The following is a 22,237-nucleotide window of genomic DNA, read 5'->3' as shown; positions in this document are numbered from 1 at the left end:
TAGCTAACTATAGTAATTACTATACAGAAAACATTTGCTGTTTTGATGCATGTGTAGCACTTTTCCCAGCTTCAAAATAAACTGATAACATGTCTATCTTTTCTTCTTTAGAATAATTCATTATTCTGTGATAATTCACCGTATCGTTGTATTCATCGTATTAGAGACGTAACAGAGACTAAATTTCACTGTTACTGTGTAACAAAAAAAACAAAAACTCACAATTCGTTTAGTGACAAGTAACCTCTCAAAGCATGTAGAAAAACATTTGCTGTTCAGTTAGGGCAATTCATAATATTGACCAGAAAATCACGATTTCCTAAGAAGTTAGAATTAAAATATCTCCTAAACTAATGATTTCTTTACATAAATAGATTAATACTTTTTTTGTAAAGAATATGAAGGAGTATCAGCTGATGCAATAAAAAATATATGATTCCATTTTAAAAAACATTAATGACCTTCATATGTCCTTTACACGTCCACCTACAAAAAAAATATACCACCAGCATATGCCCCTTTCAAAACCATTCAACTTCATCTGAAACATTGTTTGCTATGAGTAATAACAATGACGCAAATCTAGATAGCAAAATGTGGTGAACCACCCTGTATACTAGTTAAATTATAATAATAATAAAAATTACAATATATTAATAAAACTATAATAATAATAATGATAGTAAAATTGTAAATATTTCTGACAATACGAAAGAGTCACTCCTTCAAAGAAAATTATATATTTACACTGAACTAAACTATGTACATAACATCACAAGAAATTAATTCTCTCATAATTACAAGAAAAATCATTTTTAACGATCAATCACCGTTCCATTACGTATAATTACATAACTGAAGAATTCTCCTTTTTACGCTGTTCATATTTATACTTTCATTAAAATACTGTATTACAGTTTCATTAAATGCCTAATTGGAATCAGAAGCATCATTTATGTACTTACTGAACTCCTTATAGATATACTGATAATTCTTCACTTATTATTTATTATTCTTTAATCAGCTTTTAAAATTGTATTTATAAATAAAATTATCGACATTACATTGAGAATATTTATTATTTTTACTCTGTCAAAAATGAACTCATACTTTGAATATATTAAAATTTAATGTTTAAAAGAATATACGAAAAATTTAATATTTAAAAGAATCTACTAAAAGTTTAATATTTAAACAAAAATATTTTAATTAAAATTCTATTATTAACCAACTGAAAATTAACAAAAATTTATTTCCAGCTAATTTGTTTAAATAAACAAAATATTTTATTTTACAAATTGATTAATTCATTTATTTTTAGTGTTTGTCTATGAAAAGGTTGAGAACCAATGAACTAATTTGTCTTATACCCTAACGAACTAGTTTATCATTCACTATGAAACTAGTTTATCTTACATACTGTAGGACTTGTATATAGTACAGTTATTAAGATTTTTAATATTACGTTGCTTGTTAAATTTTTTAAAACTTCAAGATTTTATAAAGAATAATTTTTAGAATCCTAAATACTGTTACTAATACTAATCCTAAATACTAATTGTAATAGTATATTACAGTATTAAGATAAATGATCTATTATTGGATATACAAGATTGTGATTATTTAAAAATTCTTATTAAAATATAAAAATTCCTTTAAATTTGAGTAACTCATTTTCTGTAGATTTCCAAGTAAATTAATTTTCAAGTGCAACACAAAAGCAATTATTAACAAAAATTGCCTGGGGTTTGATATTTCAGTTCACCACTTTTATTACATTCATAAGAATTACTAATGTTACAAATTCATTCTGAAGAGAGTAAAGTATGAAAAATGCCAAATCTCTTTAGAATTTAAAACATTGAAAGAATGTTACTGCTTCAAAAATTATTTTATCGAAATCCTAAGAGATTTCAGTAAATTACACAATGTATGAATCTGCAAACATCAATTTACCCCCAAAATAAGTGCAAGCTCAATAGTTTGTTTAATATATAATGTATGTTTATTTTAAATGTGCAATTAGCAGTAAAATAACAGGAAAACATTAATTTTGCGGCAGTATCAATCAATGATCAAGTTGGGATGGATGCACCTTGAAGGATGCGGCAGTGGATCGGCTTGGTGCGCATGTCGTGCAATTTACCACCAGGGGTAGATCTACCTCCTGGACGGAATAAACTTGCGTTTTACGCGTCGAAGGTACACGGATTCACCCGCAAGTAAATCGTTTGAATTTCGTGTTGTATCTTCGATCGCCGTGACAAGGATTAATTTCGTTCGAGATCTTAGACTTCATATATGATACCGCTCGACAATCAAATCTTTCGCTTTCAACAGAGCGAGAGACAGTGAAAGTTATTGATTCTCGTTGTGAGCTACGTTTTAGTAATATTTCGTGCTCTCTTTTCTGCCAGGTGAGTGACGGAGTATACTTTCGCTTGGAAAGCTAATATTCTGGTGACTAATTGCATCCCTGGTGCGGCGGGGATACCCCTTTTTTTCGTGTTGTTGTTATCGTCATTACGGGCGAAACGATCGCAGCGACTCCCATCTCGGATTACCTTTTATTATTTTTAAAACATTTGCCATTATTGTATTCTTTGTTTTCTAGATTGCCACTTCGAGATTGTACGAATTCACCATTATGATTTTATCAGTTAGGGTTCATAAAAAGAAATAGTTTTTGGTGCTCATTTTTTCTTTCAAAATTAAACTTAACAAAAAACTCAAATGCTATTCTGCAAATTACAATTGTATTACCTTTTATTATTTTTAAAACATTTGCCATTATTGTGTACTTTTTTGTTTTCAAGATTCCCAATGTGAGATTGTACGAATTCACCTTTTTGATTGTATCAGTTGGGGTTTATAAAAAGAAATAGGTTTTGGTGTTCATTTTTTCTTTCAAAATTAAATTTAACAAAAAACTCAAATGCTATTCTGCAAATTATAATTCTGTTATTATTACAATTCTATTATCTTTACAATTCTGTTATTATCACAATTTTGTTATCATCACAATGTTATTATCACAATTGTACTACAACCACTGATTTTTATAATTAATAAGATATGAGAACACTAAGTTTAAAAAGATTAGATAATAAAAATAGAATCTATTAATCTTAATAGTGTTGTCATAAATCATTTTATTTCCTGTTTCAGGAATAATATTTCCAAGTTTTATTATAAAATAAAACAAAATGAAAGTAGGACTCTTAAAAAACTTTTTACACTATTTTAACTTGAAGCAAGGCACAGTGCTAATAGCTGTGTTTCAGCTGGTAAATATAACAATTATTTATTTCTTTTATATGGTAGATATAAATAAATTATTTGAATTAATTGAAATTTTTTTAATACAGTTTACGTCAGGCTTCAGTATGATATTTTTTGTGCTGGCATTGGTACACGCTATGGGAATACAAGAAATGGTGGTGAGGGATACAGAGGATGCTTTAGAGAGGGAAGCCTTAGAAGATATTTCATCTAATCATCTTAATACTAGGAAAATGGATATGGCTCATCATAATGCAACTGGTGCTTACTTAATTATAATCAGAACAACTTTATATTTTACTTTATGGCCATTGAAATGTTTATAGATATTCTAGTTTAAAATATTATATCAATTTTTAGGTCTTTATTTGCATATTGGACCTAGAATATTGATTTCTTCTTAAATTTCTAAATTTCCAAATTATTAAGTTATCAAATTTCTAAATTATTAAATTTGCAAATGATCAAATTTCTAAATTAATAAGTTTGCAAATTATCAAATTTCTAAATTAAAAAACTTGCAAATTATTAAATTTCTAAATTAACAAATCTGCCAATAAAGAAGTTTAAAAATTTGGAAATTTAAAAAGATATTTTTATATTTGCAAATTAATTACATTAAAATATTCTCCTGGAAATTTATTTTGAGTTAATTTTCCTTCATTTGTGTGAACAAATTTTGAGAGAATTCTTTATTGTTCTAGAAACGGTTTACTCAATGTATTGTGGGTTGGTGATCACAGTGATACATTTTATTTCCACTATTTTGCTTCTGTACGGTGCGCTAACGGTAATAATACTATACCTAGTTGTGCACCAGAGTAATATTTTGATTTAAAAGAAGTCATTTCTTCCGGTAGAATAATCGTCACTTTATGGCGCCTTGGATGATGGTCATGATGACCATAATATCAGCATTGACAATTTCCTTGTTTTTGGTGGAACAAGACTGCCCTTTTATCGCCACGCTAGGCGGCAAAGCAGATATCTGTGAACGTATGTCCACATTTAATCTAAATACTTCTTTACAATATTAGAAATTATTTCATTATTAATAATTTATCAAGTTATAAAGAAAGTTCAGCACAGAACTTTTTAAAAACTTTGTCAAACCATAACTTCAGTCTACTGTCACCATTTTTACCTATAATAGATATACAGGGTTTATTCTCTAACATTAATCTCCATTTTTCAAACATTTCCACAAATTTAACCAAAAAAATAAGTAAAACAGGTTATTCAATTTCACTGCATATTACAAATTTTTAAAAGAATTGTTTGCAATAAAATTTTCATTTTTACTTTTTTAAACACAACTTAATTGTATAAAATTATAGCTATTTTGCAAAATTAGTCACCGTAATTTTACTGATAAAAGTTCTGCTATGAATTATTGATATGCAAATGCATAACTCAAAAACTAATTGACTTGTGTTCACAACATTTTTAAAAGTTAAGCGCCTGTAAACAATGTTAGAGAATACACCATATAGTCATCATTGTTATCTAATAATATGCATATAATCGACTGAAGTTTATGAAAATGAAATACTTTTAAAAAACAAATGCAAAATTTTCTGTACAACCTAATGATTTATGATATCTATTGTTTTAGGTTTAATCGTTCTGTTTCTGGTAATTACCAGTTCTTACGTGTGGTTTGTGGTGTACAGCACTTACAAAAGTCTCGAAACAAAGAAAGGTTTAACTCATATTCTCCACGGAGTAAAGAAAAAGCCTGTAGTTCCGGTGGTACAAAAATCAAAAGCCGTTCCGGCACACGCGAACAAACCATATGAAGTTTAAAGATATTACAAAACGATGTAGAAGTAGCTACAGAAAATCGGTTTTATTTGTTACAATAAATGTGAAATTGTATTTGGTTACAAGATTCTCGGTACCGAGAGATATTCTTCAAATGACAGTGTTTTTTAAACAAACAATCGGGAACGGTACAAAAGATTTATAATGGTCGTACAAAATTATGACAACTAAGCATTATCTTTGCCTATAAAGAAAAGTGAAATGTTTGACAAAGAAAATGTGAAAAATTTATGTTGGAAAAACACTGTACATTATCATAATACATGACATGAAGACGTTTATTTTACGAAGCTCAAAAGTGATCTGCAGTACAAAAGCTTGCTTCATATTATTACATGCGTTACATCTTGCTCATGCGTTACAATTAATTGTTGATAATTCGCGTTGTTTTATAACGGTACTTTGATAATTACACTTTGAACAACGCACAGAAGTTTAACATTGTTCTTGAATTTTTAATAATAAAATTGCATATCGAAAAGCGGCGACGCATATATCGTAATATATTCTTTATCTTAATCGTTGCCATAATACCGAAATTCTCTAAACGATATTTTATTGAAAGCTTAAGTTTCCATACGATGATATTCTCCTTATGTAAGACTGAATTTTAATTGTTAGCGTTGCGTAAGGTTTATTATTCGAAAAGAAAAAGAATAAAATACATTGCTTGTATCTGATCATTGATATTTTATTATATACAAATACAGAGTTTCGTCTCATATTCATTTTTATTTTAATACTCAATGTCATGTTCTTAATGACACTACAACGTTGATATTTTGTGGTAATATTTCAATATTAACAAGTGAATGTAGTTATTTCTTGTGTATATGTATATTAAATGTACGGAGATCATAAAAATAAAGATTACAAAACTCTATTACGTTATATACGTCCCATTACTTATTTGGCTAACCAGCGAAGACGGATTCAATGATTAGTCAAATGTTATAATTTACAACTGATTTGAAACTCATGATACGAGATATAAATTGCGTTCATATACATTCTATAATATTAGACGGAAGATTCATAATTTTATAAAATAAATATATATAAAAAAAAAACGCGATTGAATTATTAACAAGGTATATGTATACTACAAAAAAATGATTTGATTACAATGATGTCTTTCATATGATACTTTTGCGTCAATAATAATGATAAATTCTTTTAATTCTTATGTAAGAAAACTACTTTTTACAACGACGCGTTCAATGAAATTTAATATTCTTTTTTCTGTAACATTTAAGAACTTGTTGTTCTATAAGTAGAATAGGCCCACATAACAAGTCAATAACAACATGTTATAGTATTCCTTAAAGTTCATTTTCAATTTGTTAGCAATAATTCTCGCACAGTGCACATAACGCCAACAAATAATAGTACTTTTCGTTTGGTCCTGTACCACATAGTACGACTTTAAATAACAAACAGTACTCACTTTTCATGTAAACTATTTCTTGTAAATTCATTTTCCACGAACACTGAAAATGTATCAAAATATACTCTTTCCGTCCAATTAGTAATCGATATATTACAGAAAATTAAATAACATACAATTTTTTAAATTTCCTATATTTGGGAGTTTATCTCCTCTTTATTCTCCAATCACACTTTATCGTCAGTTAATTCAAGGAACTGTGCATAGAAATCTCTTGTGCATTCACCTTTATTGTTGAATACGAATTTATAATAACTACCATCTGCACATATTACTGTAAAGTAATCATAAATTGTTATATGTGAATATTTAGGAAATAAAATATTGCTGCAACATATTACTGACCTATAATACTATTGTTATCTGTTCCAAATGCACACATACATTGGGGGCCACCTGGAACTTGAAATTTACAAAAGCTCCAGCTTGAACTAAAGTATTTTGGCAGGAAAGTGGCAGATGCTAAACTAGATTGACGATTTAATTTTTGATCTTCTACAGCAAAAACGTGTACAGTACCATGATCACTTGCTACACATAACCAAGTTGAATCATGATTAAAATTGATGCTGTAATGATATAAATTAATAAAATCACTAATGATGATGTAAAAATAATTTATAACAGTGCTTTGTTCTTATTTACCAATAAATATTTGCATGATTTGCTCCTCTTCTTAGTTCATTAATCATATTTCCACTCTGTGTCTCAAATACTCTTATCAAGGTACCTTTTTCTGAAGCAGTGGCCAATCTAGTACCTTGTAAGTTTAAAGCTATACACGATAATGGTGTTTCATGCGCTTCTATATTTAATGGTTGCTTTTCTGTATTAGCCAAATCTATAACTGTGAAAGCAAGAAAAAACTGATTTGTGAAAAAAGAACTGAAAAAATTAAAATCTATTAAATGAAATTTTACCTTGCACATGTCCATTTTTTCTACCAGGGAAAGCAAGCAAGGAATTACTACTGTTTGGACATAAGACACACAGGCCCCTAGGATTTGGATTGGTCTCAAAAACATGAAGCTGTTGAGGATTTTGTGTGAATGTATAAACTTTTATCACACCTTCTAAAATTACTACTATCCTATCTCTTCTTAATTTTACACCCTTTACAGGGGCATTAAACTCTAAAGTAATTGCTGGAGATTTCTTTAGGTCATCCCATATCATAACTGCAAGTATTATATACGATAAGTGACATATTCTTTTTGTTTATAATTTCTGAAAATACATGAAACATTTTACCTTTATTCGTTGGATACATAGGTTTTGCTCCACTGCCAACTAATGCTAAGTAGTTACACCTAAATAGCATCTCAACATAACCAAGGCCTCCATCACTAAAAAGACGTGCCTTTTCCTTTAAAGGATCACAGTTATATACTCTGAAGCCATTTTCCATACCACAAGCAAAACATCCTACAAATGGAAAGATTATGTACACAATAATGATATTATTATCTTTCCAGCGTTACACATTTATCTCTTTCTTTAAAACTGCAATATGGTATTTGAAGTATTTACGCTTCTTACTTCATATATACACATGGAGAAATTGAGATAAACCATCACTGTTGTATGATTATCAATGTACTATTTATGAATTAATATCATATCAAATGATATGTAAAAAAAAACAATTTACAAGAAAATGAAAGATGATACATGAAATAAATTAATTTTCAAAGAATTTGAGTAAAACCTGTAATATTACAAATAAGTGTTTCATTTAATATTGTAATTATATTGTATTAACAATCTGAAAATAATGTATATATATATATATATATATATATATATATATATATATATATAAACTTAAGTATTTTAAAAAGACTATAACTGAAATATCAATAAAAATAAAATTTGTATGAATAATTCGATAAGTTAAATTTAACGCGAATATATTATTCAAATTTGACATAAATTTCACATGAAGAAGGTTAGGAAGTCGAAAATGACATTATATTTTTGTATATAAACGGTTTTTAATCAATAGTATTATCCAACAATATTCCGCTTATTATTAAAACGATATCGATTACATAAAAAGATACAATTTTGATACATTTGTACGACAGACATTAAATATAGAGGTTAGGAATAAAAAAATGAATTTGACAGTAAATGACCGGACTGTCAAATGTAGTACGCTCGGTCACATACCTTGATCCTGATTGAAACCAGCATAAAGCAAGCCGTTCCCGTGAGGATTCCCTGCAGTTAAGTTCATTGCAAATCACTTAATTAATCGCAACATTAGCTCGAATGATCGGTTTACTCGTGGAATTCTATTACATCTTCGCCGGCAAGCAACACTAGATACTTTTCGTAACTACGAAGTTCCGTCACCATCGTAGGGTCTCTGCGCATGCGTATTCTTTCGTTTTAATCAGCTGATACTATAGAAGTAGATCACAACGTTCATATAAATAAAGTATTGATATAGTTACAAAAAGTTATGTTCAGTGTTATGGATTTAATCAAAAGAAATTTAATACGTTTTAATTTTCTTTGTACAATGTACAGATGAAGAAACAGCAAATAACATTCAAATATTCAGTTATTTTGTGTACATAGTTTTGATACAAGTTCATATTAGTTTGAGGTTATATTGATAATCAGAATGAAGAGTGCATGTAGTAATTTCTTAATAGTAAAATATTTTCGTACGTGTACTAATTTGTATCGAGAAACACCACAAAATTTAAAAGGAAAGAAACATAGTTCGCAATTATGGCTTACAAGGCAGCTGAAAGATCCTTATGTAGAAAAAGCGAGGAAAGAAAACTACAGGTGCAGAAGTGCATTTAAATTATTAGAAATCAATGAAAGGTTTAAGATTTTGAAACCTGGACAAATTGTGATCGATTGTGGTGCTGCTCCTGGTAGCTGGACCCAGGTTGCTATTAAATTAACGAATGCAAATGGTGTAAATAATGAAGCTGTTGGAACAGTGATTGGAATAGACAAAATACCAATGTATCCAATCGAAGGTGCAACTTTATTGGGTAATATGGACTTTACAACAGAAGCTTCACAGAAAGAGCTCCTAAAACTATTAAAAGATAGAAAAGCTGATGTAGTTTTATCAGATATGGCTCCAAATGCATCTGGTATAAGGGATATAGATCATGTGAATATAATAAAACTTGCATATCTTGCTTTCAAGTTTGCTTTACAAACCACATGCATAGATGGAACATTTGTTTGTAAAATTTGGGATGGTGGACAGTCTCAGCAATTAGAACAGGATCTTTTAAAATTTTATAAACATGTTAGAAATGTAAGGCCACAAGCAACTAGAGATGATTCTACTGAAAAGTTCCTTTTAGCAACAGGATTTAAAGGAGTAAAAACTCTGTCCAATAATGCAGCGTGATGGTTAAGTTATGTAAATTTCAAATTGTTTAATAAATAAACTCATTTGTAATATAATCGGTTATTATAATTGGGTTAGGTTGTAAATAATAACAAATCACAATATTTTGATGTAAGATCAACATCAAATGATTTTATAACTTCTTCCTTTTGCGATCTAACAGCTCCTACACAACACGACATGTATAATATACATCGATATATTTAGTTATAAATAATACAATAATATTTAATACAGTTACAATTAATACACATTAAGATGCTGTTGATGCTTCTTAATTATACTATTATATATACAATTCTTCTTAACAAAATTAATATGTACACAAATTAACATTCAGATACATGAGAGAGATTACACACCACATTGAAGCATACATAGAATGATAAAATTACTGGCCATGATATTATAATTTTCAATTTCTTAAAATTGATTGTACGTGTAAATCCCACGTAAAGAAAAATTCGATAAAAATCATGTGTTTTGATGATTCCAATGATTTATAATTTATATTGTATGCATTCTATCGCGTATCCTCATATAACATTATTGTACATGTAAAATGGGAAAAAAACAATTGTAACAATGATTGGGTAGCTTAACAATATTGATGATCGCTTTTGACTGTTCCGAATACTATGGCCAGAATGTTGATATAGAATCATGACCAAATTGCACACTGAAAACATTCATATTACATAGATACTTGTTTTCACTATAAAATGTGTTCAGAGATTCCCAAACTATGGATCCAGAGATTTCCACCAGTGGATTGTATCGAATGCTAACATGTAAGAAATATAAAAACAATAGTATTTTATTTAATTTTCTCTTTTTTTTAGCTTGTTTTATAAGTAAATGAGTTGTGAAAAATTATTGTTTTTAGAAGTAAGACTTTGGATATTGAAATTTGACAATTTTAAGTTTTTGGAATTTTTGAACTTTCAGTTTTTTTAGATAAATGCCAAGCAAATGAGGTATAATAACAGTTCAAAAGTGGGTCTCCACCCATAAAAATTTGGGAAACCCTGATGTAGTTGTAAGTTTGACTCAATTACACTGGAGAGGCATAAAATATTGAAACCTTGTAAAGAATTGAATAAATTGCATACTATTGTACACACATTAAATTGTACTAAAGAAAAACTTGTGGACTCATTAAAATACTTGTTGGTATTGTAAAACACATTTTTCTTGTAAACTTGATAATTTCTAACAACACCTATGTATAAGTATGTTTAGTTTAAACATATACATTTAATTATTTCTTAAACTACTGAAAATATAAAAAGTTTGATTTAAAATTGAACCTGCAGATTTTGCAGTATTTAAAGATTTGAGAAATAATTACTAGTATAAACTTAAACTAAGCATCATAGGTTGTATTAAGTTAAACAAAATTTAGATACCGAAGATACTTTCTACACATTGCAGTATTAAATACGGCAACATAAACTTAACAAAAAACGTAATTTCAACAATTTATGTTTCTCCATACCATAAGAGTAGACATGATGACGTGTATAGTATGATAAAGCTGTATAAACAATACTTGGTCGCTGAGGGAACAGCGTTTTACCTTTCGAGATTTTTCATGACAGAAGACGTGTGATTTCGTGTTCTATAAATAAAGCAATACCGCTAAAATCAGTCTGATTCGATATACCGGTTCACAAGAATATTTCGAGTTCGTGAACCCAGATTCCGCGCATTTAAAAAGAATAGAAGTATTTGAAATGACTCACAGGGATGATCTATACAGTGGACAATACATTTTAAATAAGAGGAAAATTAGATACTCTACTCGAACAAGGTTAGTAAAATCATTAAATGTTTAAATTTTCAAGTGTTCAAATTGCTTTTTACATATCTGTAAATTTATCCTTTTTTGTATTTAAAAATTTGGTTTTACTAAATGATCAAAATTTGAAATTTTTATGAATCTCTATGTCATTCATTATTAGAGTAGAATATACAGAAATTATAATAACATATGATATGGAAGAATACATATTTTAACATCTATATTTTGTGGTCTAAGATTTATAAGTCCTGTATAGATTCATCCATGAAAATCATATCAAATATTTTTTAAATATTAATACTTGTTGATGTAAAAGTTCAAGATTTAAAATTGAATATAATAATCGCAGTTTGTAATTTAACTACAATATACGCAGATCAATCTCTGCTTTTCTCTGCCAAGCATTTCATAGAATCGCTGTGTTTCTTTGTATTACGAAAGTGAGGTTAATCAATTATGTATCCTATTGTAATTCTTCCTTATCGATACCGTATTATCAATGAGTACAAAGGATGTCACCATTCGAATATACATTGTGCTGGGCAGTGATCTATGGCCACGGTATGCACATTGGCGTAACTAGGGTGGAATTAGGGTGAGTTCGGTAATACTAAATATATTTCATACTAGAAATTTGGAAATTTATATCAATTTTTTCAAATCTCAGACTTTGAGATCCTTGTATTTCTTAATTATTAATTTTCACATTTTTAGTTTCTAAATTTCTTAATTTTTAGTTTTCAAATTTCTTAATTTTCAATTTTTAAATTTCTGAATTTTCAATTTTTTAACTTCAGAATTTCTAAATTTTTAAATTTCTGAATTTCTGAATTTTCAATTTTTTTATTTCTGAATTTCTAAATTTTCAATTCTTAAATTTCTGAATATCTAAATTTTCAATTTTTTAATTTCTGAATTTTTGAATTTTTGAATTTCCAAATCCCCAATTTTCAATATTCCCAATATCCAATTTTTAACATTTCCAAATGTTCAATTTCTACATTTCTCAATTCCTAATTCTAAAAATTTTCAAATATCCACATTGCAATTCCCTAATTCCTAAATATCCAAATTCTCAATTTTTTAATTCCCAAATTTCCAAATTACCAATTTCTACATTTCTACATCTCCAGTTCCAAAAATTTCCAAATTTCCAAATTTCATTTCCCCTAATTACCTAACCTCATTTCCTCTTCATTACCTAATCTAACCTAACCTAACCCCAAAAACCCATTACACCAATGCACATACAATACATACGATCTTATTGCGCTTACATTTCGTACGATAAAACATGATTAAATACGACCTTGTGATCGACTCACTTTGTTCTCATAAGAGAAGTTTCGTATTGGCGCGTTCTTTGTTACAACAGCGCGGTATTCTGGAAATGTATTTTCGGTTTGCATCGTTTCAATCGCAACGTACAGACAGTAAAAAGATGTTAAAAATATAGAAGCTTCAAAAAGTATTCTGTAACAATAAGTTCTAACTTTTAACCACTTATTGTGACGGTAAGACTTTTTGAATTCGTTGTTATAAAAAATCGAGATGCCTAGCGAGATCTTGTTCGATTTTTAATAACATAATTGTGTAACGTTTTTTGCTCGCTAGTTCATCATTTTGTAGAGTGCATTTTAAGTGGAAGGTGAGTTATGTGCATTTTGGATTTTTTTTCAAATTTGAGTGCATGTAGGGGAAATTTTTTTTATGAATTAGGGTATTTAGGTAAGGGTAAATTTTTTTTCTGAAAGTTTGAGGGGAGGATGTAGGGCACTCATTCATGGTAGAAATTTAGGAATTGAAACAGTTTTTTGCAAATTTGTATATTTGTAAATTTCTCAATTTCCAAATTCTCAAATTTCCAAATTTTCAAATTTTCAAATTCTTAAAATTTCAAATTCTTAAATCTCCAAATTCTCTAAATTTCCAAATTTCTGAATACTCAAATTTTGAAACTTCTAAACTTCCAAATTCTCAAATTTTCAAACTTCCAAATTTCTAAATACTCAAATTTTCAAACTCCAAAATTCTTAAATTTTCAAGTCTACAAGTTTTAAAATCACTCAAATTTGAAATTCTCAAATATTTTTATATTCAAATTCCTACTTTTCTACATTTTTTAATTTCCAAATACATACACTCTTCAATCTCAAATTCTCAAATTTCCAAATCTTACATTTCTCTATTTTTAACTTTCCAAACTCTCAAAATTAAAAATTCCCAAATTTCCAAATTTCTAAATTTTTACACCCTCAAATTACCAAATCACAAAAATTCCAAGTTACAAAAATTAAAAAGTTTGGAGACGTAATTTGAAAACTACTAAATTTTAAAATTCGATAATCTAGAAATTTAGGACATAGATAAATTAAAAAATTTTGAAATATACAAACTTCAAATCGGGAATTTGGTTACCCATAGTGCCCTCTATCGCACACCACTGTATAGTATCGAGCATAGTAGTCTCCTCTAAACAAAATGGCGACGTAACCTAACCCACTCACATCAGAACATTTTCTAAGGAAAATTCAATTACTTGTCAAGCACAAAAATTGATATAACTATTAACCACACATATAATGTTAATATAATGTGTGGTTAATACTCGAGTATTATAAAACATAAAAAATCTTCCATTATATCGCCACTTTTCCTAAAGAAGACTTCAATGTCTAACACTATACTCTTTAACATGTTTCAGGTAAAATGTTACCTGGCAGGTCACATTTCCACTACTCTTTCCTATCAGTATCCTATAGTTAATTATCTAGTACGAATATTGTAACAGTATAGGAGCCTAGAATAATTACCTGTTGTTACTCTGAGTAACTTATCTTGACCAAGTTTATAAATGATTTTCCATCGCAAGTTTCATGCATAACGCAGGTAAAACCTTCAGAAATTCTAACCTGCTAGAGACCCTTTAGATAATGGTATCAATTTTGGCGGCCATTTTTCAAAATACCGTGAAATTTAATTCTGAAACAATGTATTTTAATTAATAGATACAAGTTATGTAAATAATTTCTTCAATGTTCTTTTGTGAAACATATATTTTAACAACATGAAAAATATCACAAATTAAATATAATACAATTAAATGTATTAAATATTGCAATTTACAACTGTAAATGTTACAATTAAAAAAACTTTTAGCTTCTAATTTCTATAAAGTGAGACATTTATCATAATTTAAAAATTAAAAACTTTTAAAAGATTTTCTGGGTTTAAATGTAAAATTACATTATAAACTGTAAAATAATGCACACAAAAAATTTATTATGTGTGCAACTTGTATGTTTCAGCGAAAGTATTTTCTACAATTCAAATTTCGCGGTATTTCTTCAAAAATGGCGGTATAGACCTAACCTCCATTTATATGGGGATCTTTACTCATTCCCTTTTTACAGCGCCAGGGAACTATAATATTTTCTTGTTTAGATATGTGCCTTTCCGCAGAATCGGATAAATCGTTTAACATCGATATCAATTAATATAACTACTCGTTATAACTACACAGGATTCGATCGATGGAGATATACTAGGCATTTCGATAACTATTGCACTGGTTACTTTCACCAGCTATTAAGTCGATAAATATTGTTACGTTTCAAATGTCGTTTCAGCATGTTATATACTCATCCTGCTCTATTATAAATACATATCCAGTGTACAGTATCGCTTCATCTTACAGTACGATATAAAACATCTTACTATCCTCGTAAAAATCAAGACATTAGGTTTTTGGTTTTTTAATATGAAATGCCAAATTTTTCGGTACAAGAAAATTACTTTTTAAATTCTAATTTTTTTATGCTTTCAAATACTATTAATTGTGTTGATACTAATCAAACATGAATTAAATTATTTATAATAAAAGTGGAACTACATTTCTTTTATATTTTTCAATTTTTTGTTTTTATGAACAAATGAAATTTTCAATTTTCTTTTCACAAAATTTGAGTAAGTGTTGAGAATTATTCGAACAATTTCGGAACATAAATTTTCAAAAACTAAAAAGATATTCGAGAGCAATAAATAATTCTTTAATTAAATAGAAAATTTGAAGATTTTCGAATAATGCTCAACACTAAACTTAATTTTAGTTACCGACCGAGTATTGTCGGTTATTGTGCATTGATTCATAAAATATTTTGTATCACAAATATTTTATAAAAACCGATATTTATTTGAAGAAAGTATTTTATTCGTGATGGTAAAAGATTATATAATTAAATATATATTTGAATTTAAAAAGTAATTTTGATTCCCCCTTCAAAAATTTGACATTTCATATTATGCGACCTATTTGAAATTCTCTATAATATCTCGCGTGTAAAATTTAAATCGGCAGAACTTAATTGTAATTAACGCAACAGGCTGCCACCAATGGCGTAACTAGATTGGGTTCAGGTTCTAGTATGATTTTATTAGAAATTATTTGAATAAGTACAGTATCAAACATAGAATTTCACTAGGAATAATGGTGATATAGGAGAAAATGATTCTTTTAATAGAGATATTAAAATTGTGTGTTATAAGTTTGTATGAGTGGGGATTTATTTTTTTATAATTTTGAAATTTTTGAATTTGGGGATTTTGGGATTCGGGGATTCTGGAATTTTGGGATTTTGGGATTTTGGAATTTAGGGATTTTGGAATTAGGGATTTTGGAATTCGGCGATTTTGGGATTTTGGAATTTTGGAATTTGGGGATTTTGCAATTTGGGAATTTTGCAATTTGGGGATTTTACAATTTGGGGATTTTGCAATTTGGGAATTTTGCAATTTGGGGATTTTACAATTTGGGGATTTTGCAATTTGGGGATTTTGCAATTTGCGGATTTTGGAATTTGGGGATTTTGCAATTTGCGGATTTTGGAATTTGGGGATTTTGGAATTTAGGGATTTTGGAATTTGGGGATTTTGGAATTTGGGGATTTTGGAATTTGGGGATTTTGGAATTTAGGGATTTTGGAATTCGGCGATTTTGGGATTTTGGAATTTTGGAATTTGGGGATTTTGCAATTTGGGAATTTTGCAATTTGGGGATTTTGGAATTTTGGGATTTGGGGATTTGAAGATTGGGGGATCTGGAAGTTAAGGAATTTAAGAATTTAATAAATTGGGAATTGGAATATTAGAAATTTAAGAATTTGGAAATTTGGAAATTTTTTAATGAAAAATTTGAGAATTTAGAAATTTCAAGGAATTAGAAATTTGATAGTTTAAGGTCTCAGAAAATTTGAATATGAGAATTGGAAATTTGAGAATTTAGGAAATTGGGATTTCAAAATTTAAGGATTTAGGTATTTGAGAATTTCGGAAAATGGAATTTCCAAATTTAAGGATTTAGGAATTTAAGAATTTGGGCAATTGGAATTTCAAAATTTAAGGATTTAGGAATTTAAGAATTCAGGAAATTGAAGTTTCAAAATTTAAGGATTTAGGAATATCAGAATTTGAATACTTAAAAATTAAAAAATTTGGATACTAAAAATTCAAGATTATGAAAATTTGAGGAATTAGAAATTTATTAATATACTTAAAAAAATTGTGAATATGAGAATTTTTATAACCTGAAAATTTGAAGATTTCATTTAAAAAATTTTTGAATCACAATTGTAGAATTTACAAAAGTTCAAATTTCTAAACTCTTAGACTTCACCATTTTCCACAGACAAAACTACAATGTCCGATATCCTAGGTCTCTCCGCCATTTTCTAACCCTACCCAGAAACCCCAGTAACGCCATTGGCGGGTACAACGTATTCGCAACTTACATACACGTCTCCTGCTTCCTTCGGTATCACAGTATTGTGCTAAGCATTTATACAATTAATCTCATCGAGCAATTCTCTATATTAAACACGGACGCTGTGTTACTCATTAGCATTAACTGTAGGTTACTCACTGAACATTCCGATATATTTGAAAAATGTAGGCCTTATACTCGATACGACGAATGATAATCGATAAGATCTCCGGCTGGCTCGAAGAGCAGATTCCAGAGAAACCGGTGCCGCTTACAGTTTACTCGACTATGTAATACATGATTAAGGACAATGCCTTACTGTACAATTATGTATGTTATTATGCGCATACATAAATTAGAATTAAGTATACATATAGCACAATCATATATACGATTACTACATCATAAGTGTTTGTACAAATTGTATGTACACCAGGTTAGGTGTTGAACTCCGTTCAAGGTGGGCCGTGTGATTAATCAAACGCTTCTCGATTTATAGACTTGTTATGTGGACGGCGATGAACGATAGCGACAGTTTTTCAAAAGCCGTCTAACAGTAAAAGACTTTGGTATTTTCTAGATCACTCTTCTACTGTCTCCATAACTGTCATCGTATACCGATTCGAAATTCCCGCCAAAACCGAGTCGTTGAAATTACTCGAAACACCGGACGAGTCTGCACATACGATACTCGGTATGTCAGAGTTCCTTGCACGATAATCGACACGAATTACCACTCAAACTTAGTACGATTAAACGTCGTTCTGAATGGTGGTGGCGTTCGAGTTCTCCGGAGAAGTTTCATCTCTCTCCATTTCCGTGCTATTTTCGTAGGACGTGGTGTCGTAGATGGTGGTCTCGTACGTCGTCGCATCATAAATCGTCGTTTCGTAGGTGGTATCATCCTCGTACGTCGTTGTCTCATTGGACGTAGTCTCGGTGGTCGTCTCAGAAGTGATCGTTTCGGAAGTGGTAGTTTCGGTTGTCGTTGTATCGAGAGTAGTCGTTGCGAGAGTAGTCGTTGCCGGAGTTGTCGTCGTTGTCGTCGTTGTTGTTGCAGTTTCGTAAGTGACCGCAGGTTCCTCCACGTTTAAGTCGATCTTCTCTTCGGGCGGCACAATTATGGGGAATCTGAAGGAGCTTCTGGTTTCCTCGCGAGGGATGTCCAGCTGGAACCGTTCGCTGGACTTCTTCGGGTTGCTGAAGCTGGACTGCGAACTGGAACCTCGGTTTCCGTATCGGTCGTTCAATCGTTCTAACAAGAAGCTGAGATGTGCCTGAGGATTTATGTTCACGCTCTTTACGCATCTGCCCATCGCGTCCGCCCTGTAGCCCTCGGCGCAAGGTGGCAGCAGCGGCAGTTCCGGCGCGATGAAGACGCTTTTTGGTGTTATTCGACGGAGGAAGGTCGCGGAGTCTAAACTGGAGTGCGCTCCATTTTGAGAGTCCAGCAGTAACCAGGCTTGCCAGGCTATGTCGCTGGGAGAACCAAGATTCTGCGACCCCGACTCGGAGGAAGTTCTTGACGACGTTGAGGATGAGCTTGAGTCCAAAAACCTTTTTATCGAAATCGGTTCACAGTGCCTGACGAGGTCCGTCAGAATGACGACAGTGAACAGCATCCTCCAACTGGGATGCCTTCGTCTCTGGCTTGGCGTAAGCATGTTTGCTGTATTTCAGGTTTCTTGCGGGATTCGGTCGAGGTATCTTGAAGATTCTCGTCTGAAACCTGCTCGTCACCTTCCTCTCGGAGCTCGGCACATCGAATTCGTCTGGAAATAAAGAGAAATATTTATTTATTGTGATAATAATAAAATGGTGAATCAAGTCCGTTTAACAAGGTAAAATTTTTGAGGGAGATTGGAGCTATCACGATGTGATAGTGAAAGGTTTAACCTAGTACAACCATCTTAATAGTGAAAGGTTTAACCTAACCATGAGATTGAGCAATTGTGGAATTTTTTTAGAAGCAATGTGTACATCTTTGATTATATTGTTGAAGATACAAAGTGTTTTCAAGAACGTGTGAAGAAAAATAAACCAATGTTTTAGGTTAAGTTATACCAACTTTATATTTTTAAGATCAGAAACTGTACAATAGTAATTATTTAGTTGTAATTTATTTTTAAAAACTGGCAAAACGTTGTGTTAAGAAATACAGACCATATGGTCTTTTAGGTTAGGTATACTACTAAACCTAACCTAACATTTAGCTTCCAAAATGTTACAACTAAAAATTATTTTTAGCACCAGACAGTTTTAAAATTTATTTAAGCTGTTGTGTTTATTCAACTAAGTTTGACAATTATTCTTTGTCATTATAATTAATCAAAGTAAACAAATGATTAACAATAGTATAAAAATCTCAGTTGTACTTTGTTTAAAAATTCAGAATTTTGTAAACGTGAAAATTTTTGATAAAAATACACAAATTTGAAAACTGAAAATTTTTTATTTAATAAATATCCAAATTTCTTAAATTTAGTTATGTCAATTTCAGTCTCAAATTGAGATAAAAATAATCAGAAATAAAAATAGTGTACAGTGTCCATTTACCAAAGAGGAGAGCGCATCAATGAGAATATCGGTTGCGGTGAATTGTCGCGAGGGGAAATATCGAAAGGGAAGGGTAACTCTATTAGAGTTATTTGTACACGACGATTGCATGGATCGATGATTCGTCAGTTTTACAAGGTATTGCATGCCCACAGCTGTGTTCATTCGCGTACATATGCAATAGAAACTGCACGCGCAACGAACGGGGAAAAGTGAATGCACGCAGATCTGTTTTTACCGTTATGCAGCCACGCCACGATTATGTCTACGTCCTGAATAGGCCATACAAATACGAGATTCGGTTTCAAGAACGTGTCAGGCATCGTTGCTTTGAAGAAAAAGAAGAAAAATAAGAGAAGAGAGAGGAGAACGTGGGATGGCGCCTGCGAAATTCGTGATCGAAATAAATTCCATTGCTAATCGGCGGCGATGAATTTCTTTTTTTACGGTCTTTTAGATCTCGTTGTTTCTACGTATACTTTCGTTTTCAATATTATGTGGTGTGCAGCTATTACTGAAATTAAGTTACAGTTTTCTTAAAAGTTTTGTGGTGGAAATAAAGAAAGTGGTTCTTGAACAGAGTTGAACATATAAAGATTTAATTGTGTAAATCAAAACGTTCAGCTTGTAGAATTTAATTAATCTATAGAGGAATCACGTGGTATATTGTCACTTGTTAGATATCTCGTTGGATATAAACGAGTTGGATAAGTGAGCGTTAGATATCCACACGTTAGATATGTACGTGTTGGATATCCACGCGTTAGATATTTACACGTTGGATATCCACGCGTTAGATCCGTACGCGTTGGATATCCACGCGTTAGATATTTATGCGTTGGATATCCACGCGTTAGATTTGTAAGCGTTGGATATCCACGTATTAGATATGTACGCGTTGGATATCCACGCGTTAGATATTTACACGTTGGATATCCACGCGTTAGATCCGTACGCGTTGGATATCCACGCGTTAGATATGTACGTGTTGGATATCCACGCGTTAGATATTTATGCGTTGGATATCCACGCGTTAGATTTGTAAGCGTTGGATAGCCATGCGTTAGGTATTTGCACGTTGGATATCCACGCGTTAGATTTGTAAGCGTTGGATATCCACGTATTAGATATGTACGCGTTGGATATCCACGCGTTAGATATTTACACGTTGGATATCCACGCGTTAGATCCGTACGCGTTGGATATCCACGCGTTAGATATTTACACGTTGGATATTCACGCGTTAGATTTGTAAGCGTTCGATAGCCATGCGTTAGATATTTGCACGTTGGATATCCACGCGTTAGATATTTACGCATCGTATATCCACGCGTGAGATATCAAAATTTTGAATATCTATGAGTTGGAATTTCTACGCATTCAATGTCCACGAAATAAATACCTACGCATTGAAATTTTTACGCGACGAATACACGATAGATATTTGCGCGTTGAATATCCACACGTTAAGATCTCTATTTTTGAAATATCTTTCTGTTGGATATCTATGCGTTAAATATGTTCGTGTTAGATACCGACACGTTGAATATTCGTGTGTTAGATATCAATGTACTGCGACTTCTACGCGCTGAATAATTGCACACTCCATATTTACGCGTTCGACATCCACACGTTAGATAATTACGCAATGAATACTTATACGCTGTGCATTTAATTGTTTCCAGTTAATTGTTTACTGACGTCTTATTGTTTATTGACGATTCATTGACTTTTTTTCATAATCTAATATCTTGTTTACGTTTAGTATTCCAATATTACTTTGTTTATGTGGTAAAAAGTGCAATTTTATTAAAAAGGAAACTACGCTACGGAATCTAGGTAGTGGCTTTAATTATTATACAGAAAACTTGTGTGCATAATAATAATCCTTTTTTAAAACAAAGTAAGTATAATTTTTATATAAAACATTTTTTTAAATGTTCGTGTAATTACAATAAAATGAAACAAAAAATAAAACCGTTGACAAATTCTATTTCTTCGTTTTCTTCAGTACATTTTAAAATCCTACAACAGTAAATATCTTCATTTTCAAGGATTTAGAAATATCTTCACGCTTTACTTAATTTTAAATAAATTTACGTAAAATTACTCCACACATTTCTAAGATTTATAAAAATATTTGGATAACAATTTCAAAACGTAGATTTTTTATTTCTT

At 30.4% G+C, this 22,237-nt stretch overlaps 4 protein-coding genes across 7 annotated transcripts in view; 2 read left to right on the top strand and 2 right to left on the bottom strand.

The window, feature by feature from the left end:
- Positions 1-1,982: 1,982 nt before the first annotated feature.
- LOC100882251 (WD repeat domain phosphoinositide-interacting protein 3) lies at positions 1,983-8,933 on the bottom strand. 3 transcript variants are annotated; one of them, XM_076537263.1, is made up of 9 exons: positions 8,726-8,933; positions 7,805-7,978; positions 7,474-7,731; positions 7,199-7,400; positions 6,899-7,122; positions 6,670-6,827; positions 6,554-6,596; positions 4,088-4,270; positions 1,983-2,564 (listed from the first exon to the last, which is right to left on the bottom strand). In XM_076537263.1, the coding sequence occupies exons 1-6, from the start codon at positions 8,790-8,792 to the stop codon at positions 6,721-6,723; spliced, it is 1,032 nt and encodes a 343-aa protein (XP_076393378.1). In that variant the 5' UTR covers positions 8,793-8,933; the 3' UTR covers positions 1,983-2,564; positions 4,088-4,270; positions 6,554-6,596; positions 6,670-6,720. The 3 variants fall into 3 exon arrangements, with proteins under 3 accessions (XP_076393378.1, XP_076393377.1, XP_003702463.1); XM_076537262.1 differs by having other exon boundaries at positions 1,983-4,270; XM_003702415.3 differs by lacking the exons at positions 1,983-2,564; positions 4,088-4,270 and having other exon boundaries at positions 5,107-6,596.
- Positions 3,169-7,085, top strand: LOC100883136 (uncharacterized). Its single transcript, XM_012283244.2, has 5 exons — positions 3,169-3,287; positions 3,369-3,543; positions 3,987-4,072; positions 4,143-4,278; positions 4,898-7,085. The coding sequence occupies exons 1-5, from the start codon at positions 3,207-3,209 to the stop codon at positions 5,086-5,088; spliced, it is 669 nt and encodes a 222-aa protein (XP_012138634.1). The 5' UTR covers positions 3,169-3,206; the 3' UTR covers positions 5,089-7,085.
- Positions 8,934-9,185: 252 nt separating the features above from the next.
- On the top strand, positions 9,186-9,997 carry Mrm2 (Mitochondrial rRNA methyltransferase 2). Its single transcript, XM_012283236.2, has one exon. It carries the CDS (start codon positions 9,186-9,188, stop codon positions 9,939-9,941), a length of 756 nt encoding a protein of 251 aa, XP_012138626.2. The 3' UTR covers positions 9,942-9,997.
- Positions 9,998-10,043: 46 nt separating this feature from the next.
- Positions 10,044-22,237, bottom strand: part of LOC105662227 (uncharacterized) — a 79,432-nt gene continuing 67,238 nt past the window's right edge. For both annotated transcript variants that reach the window (XM_012283230.2, XM_012283232.2), the window contains exon 2: positions 10,044-19,275. In XM_012283230.2, coding sequence (XP_012138620.1) covers positions 18,256-19,167 — 912 coding nt within the window. In that variant the 5' untranslated portion in view covers positions 19,168-19,275 and the 3' untranslated portion in view covers positions 10,044-18,255. The remainder of the gene's footprint in view (positions 19,276-22,237) is intronic.

Source organism: Megachile rotundata, chromosome 11, assembly GCF_050947335.1.
Source record: "Megachile rotundata isolate GNS110a chromosome 11, iyMegRotu1, whole genome shotgun sequence".
NCBI classification, from domain to species: domain Eukaryota; kingdom Metazoa; phylum Arthropoda; class Insecta; order Hymenoptera; family Megachilidae; genus Megachile; species Megachile rotundata.
Note: the sequence above shows the minus strand (reverse complement) of the source record. Positions and strands in the feature narration are given on the sequence as shown.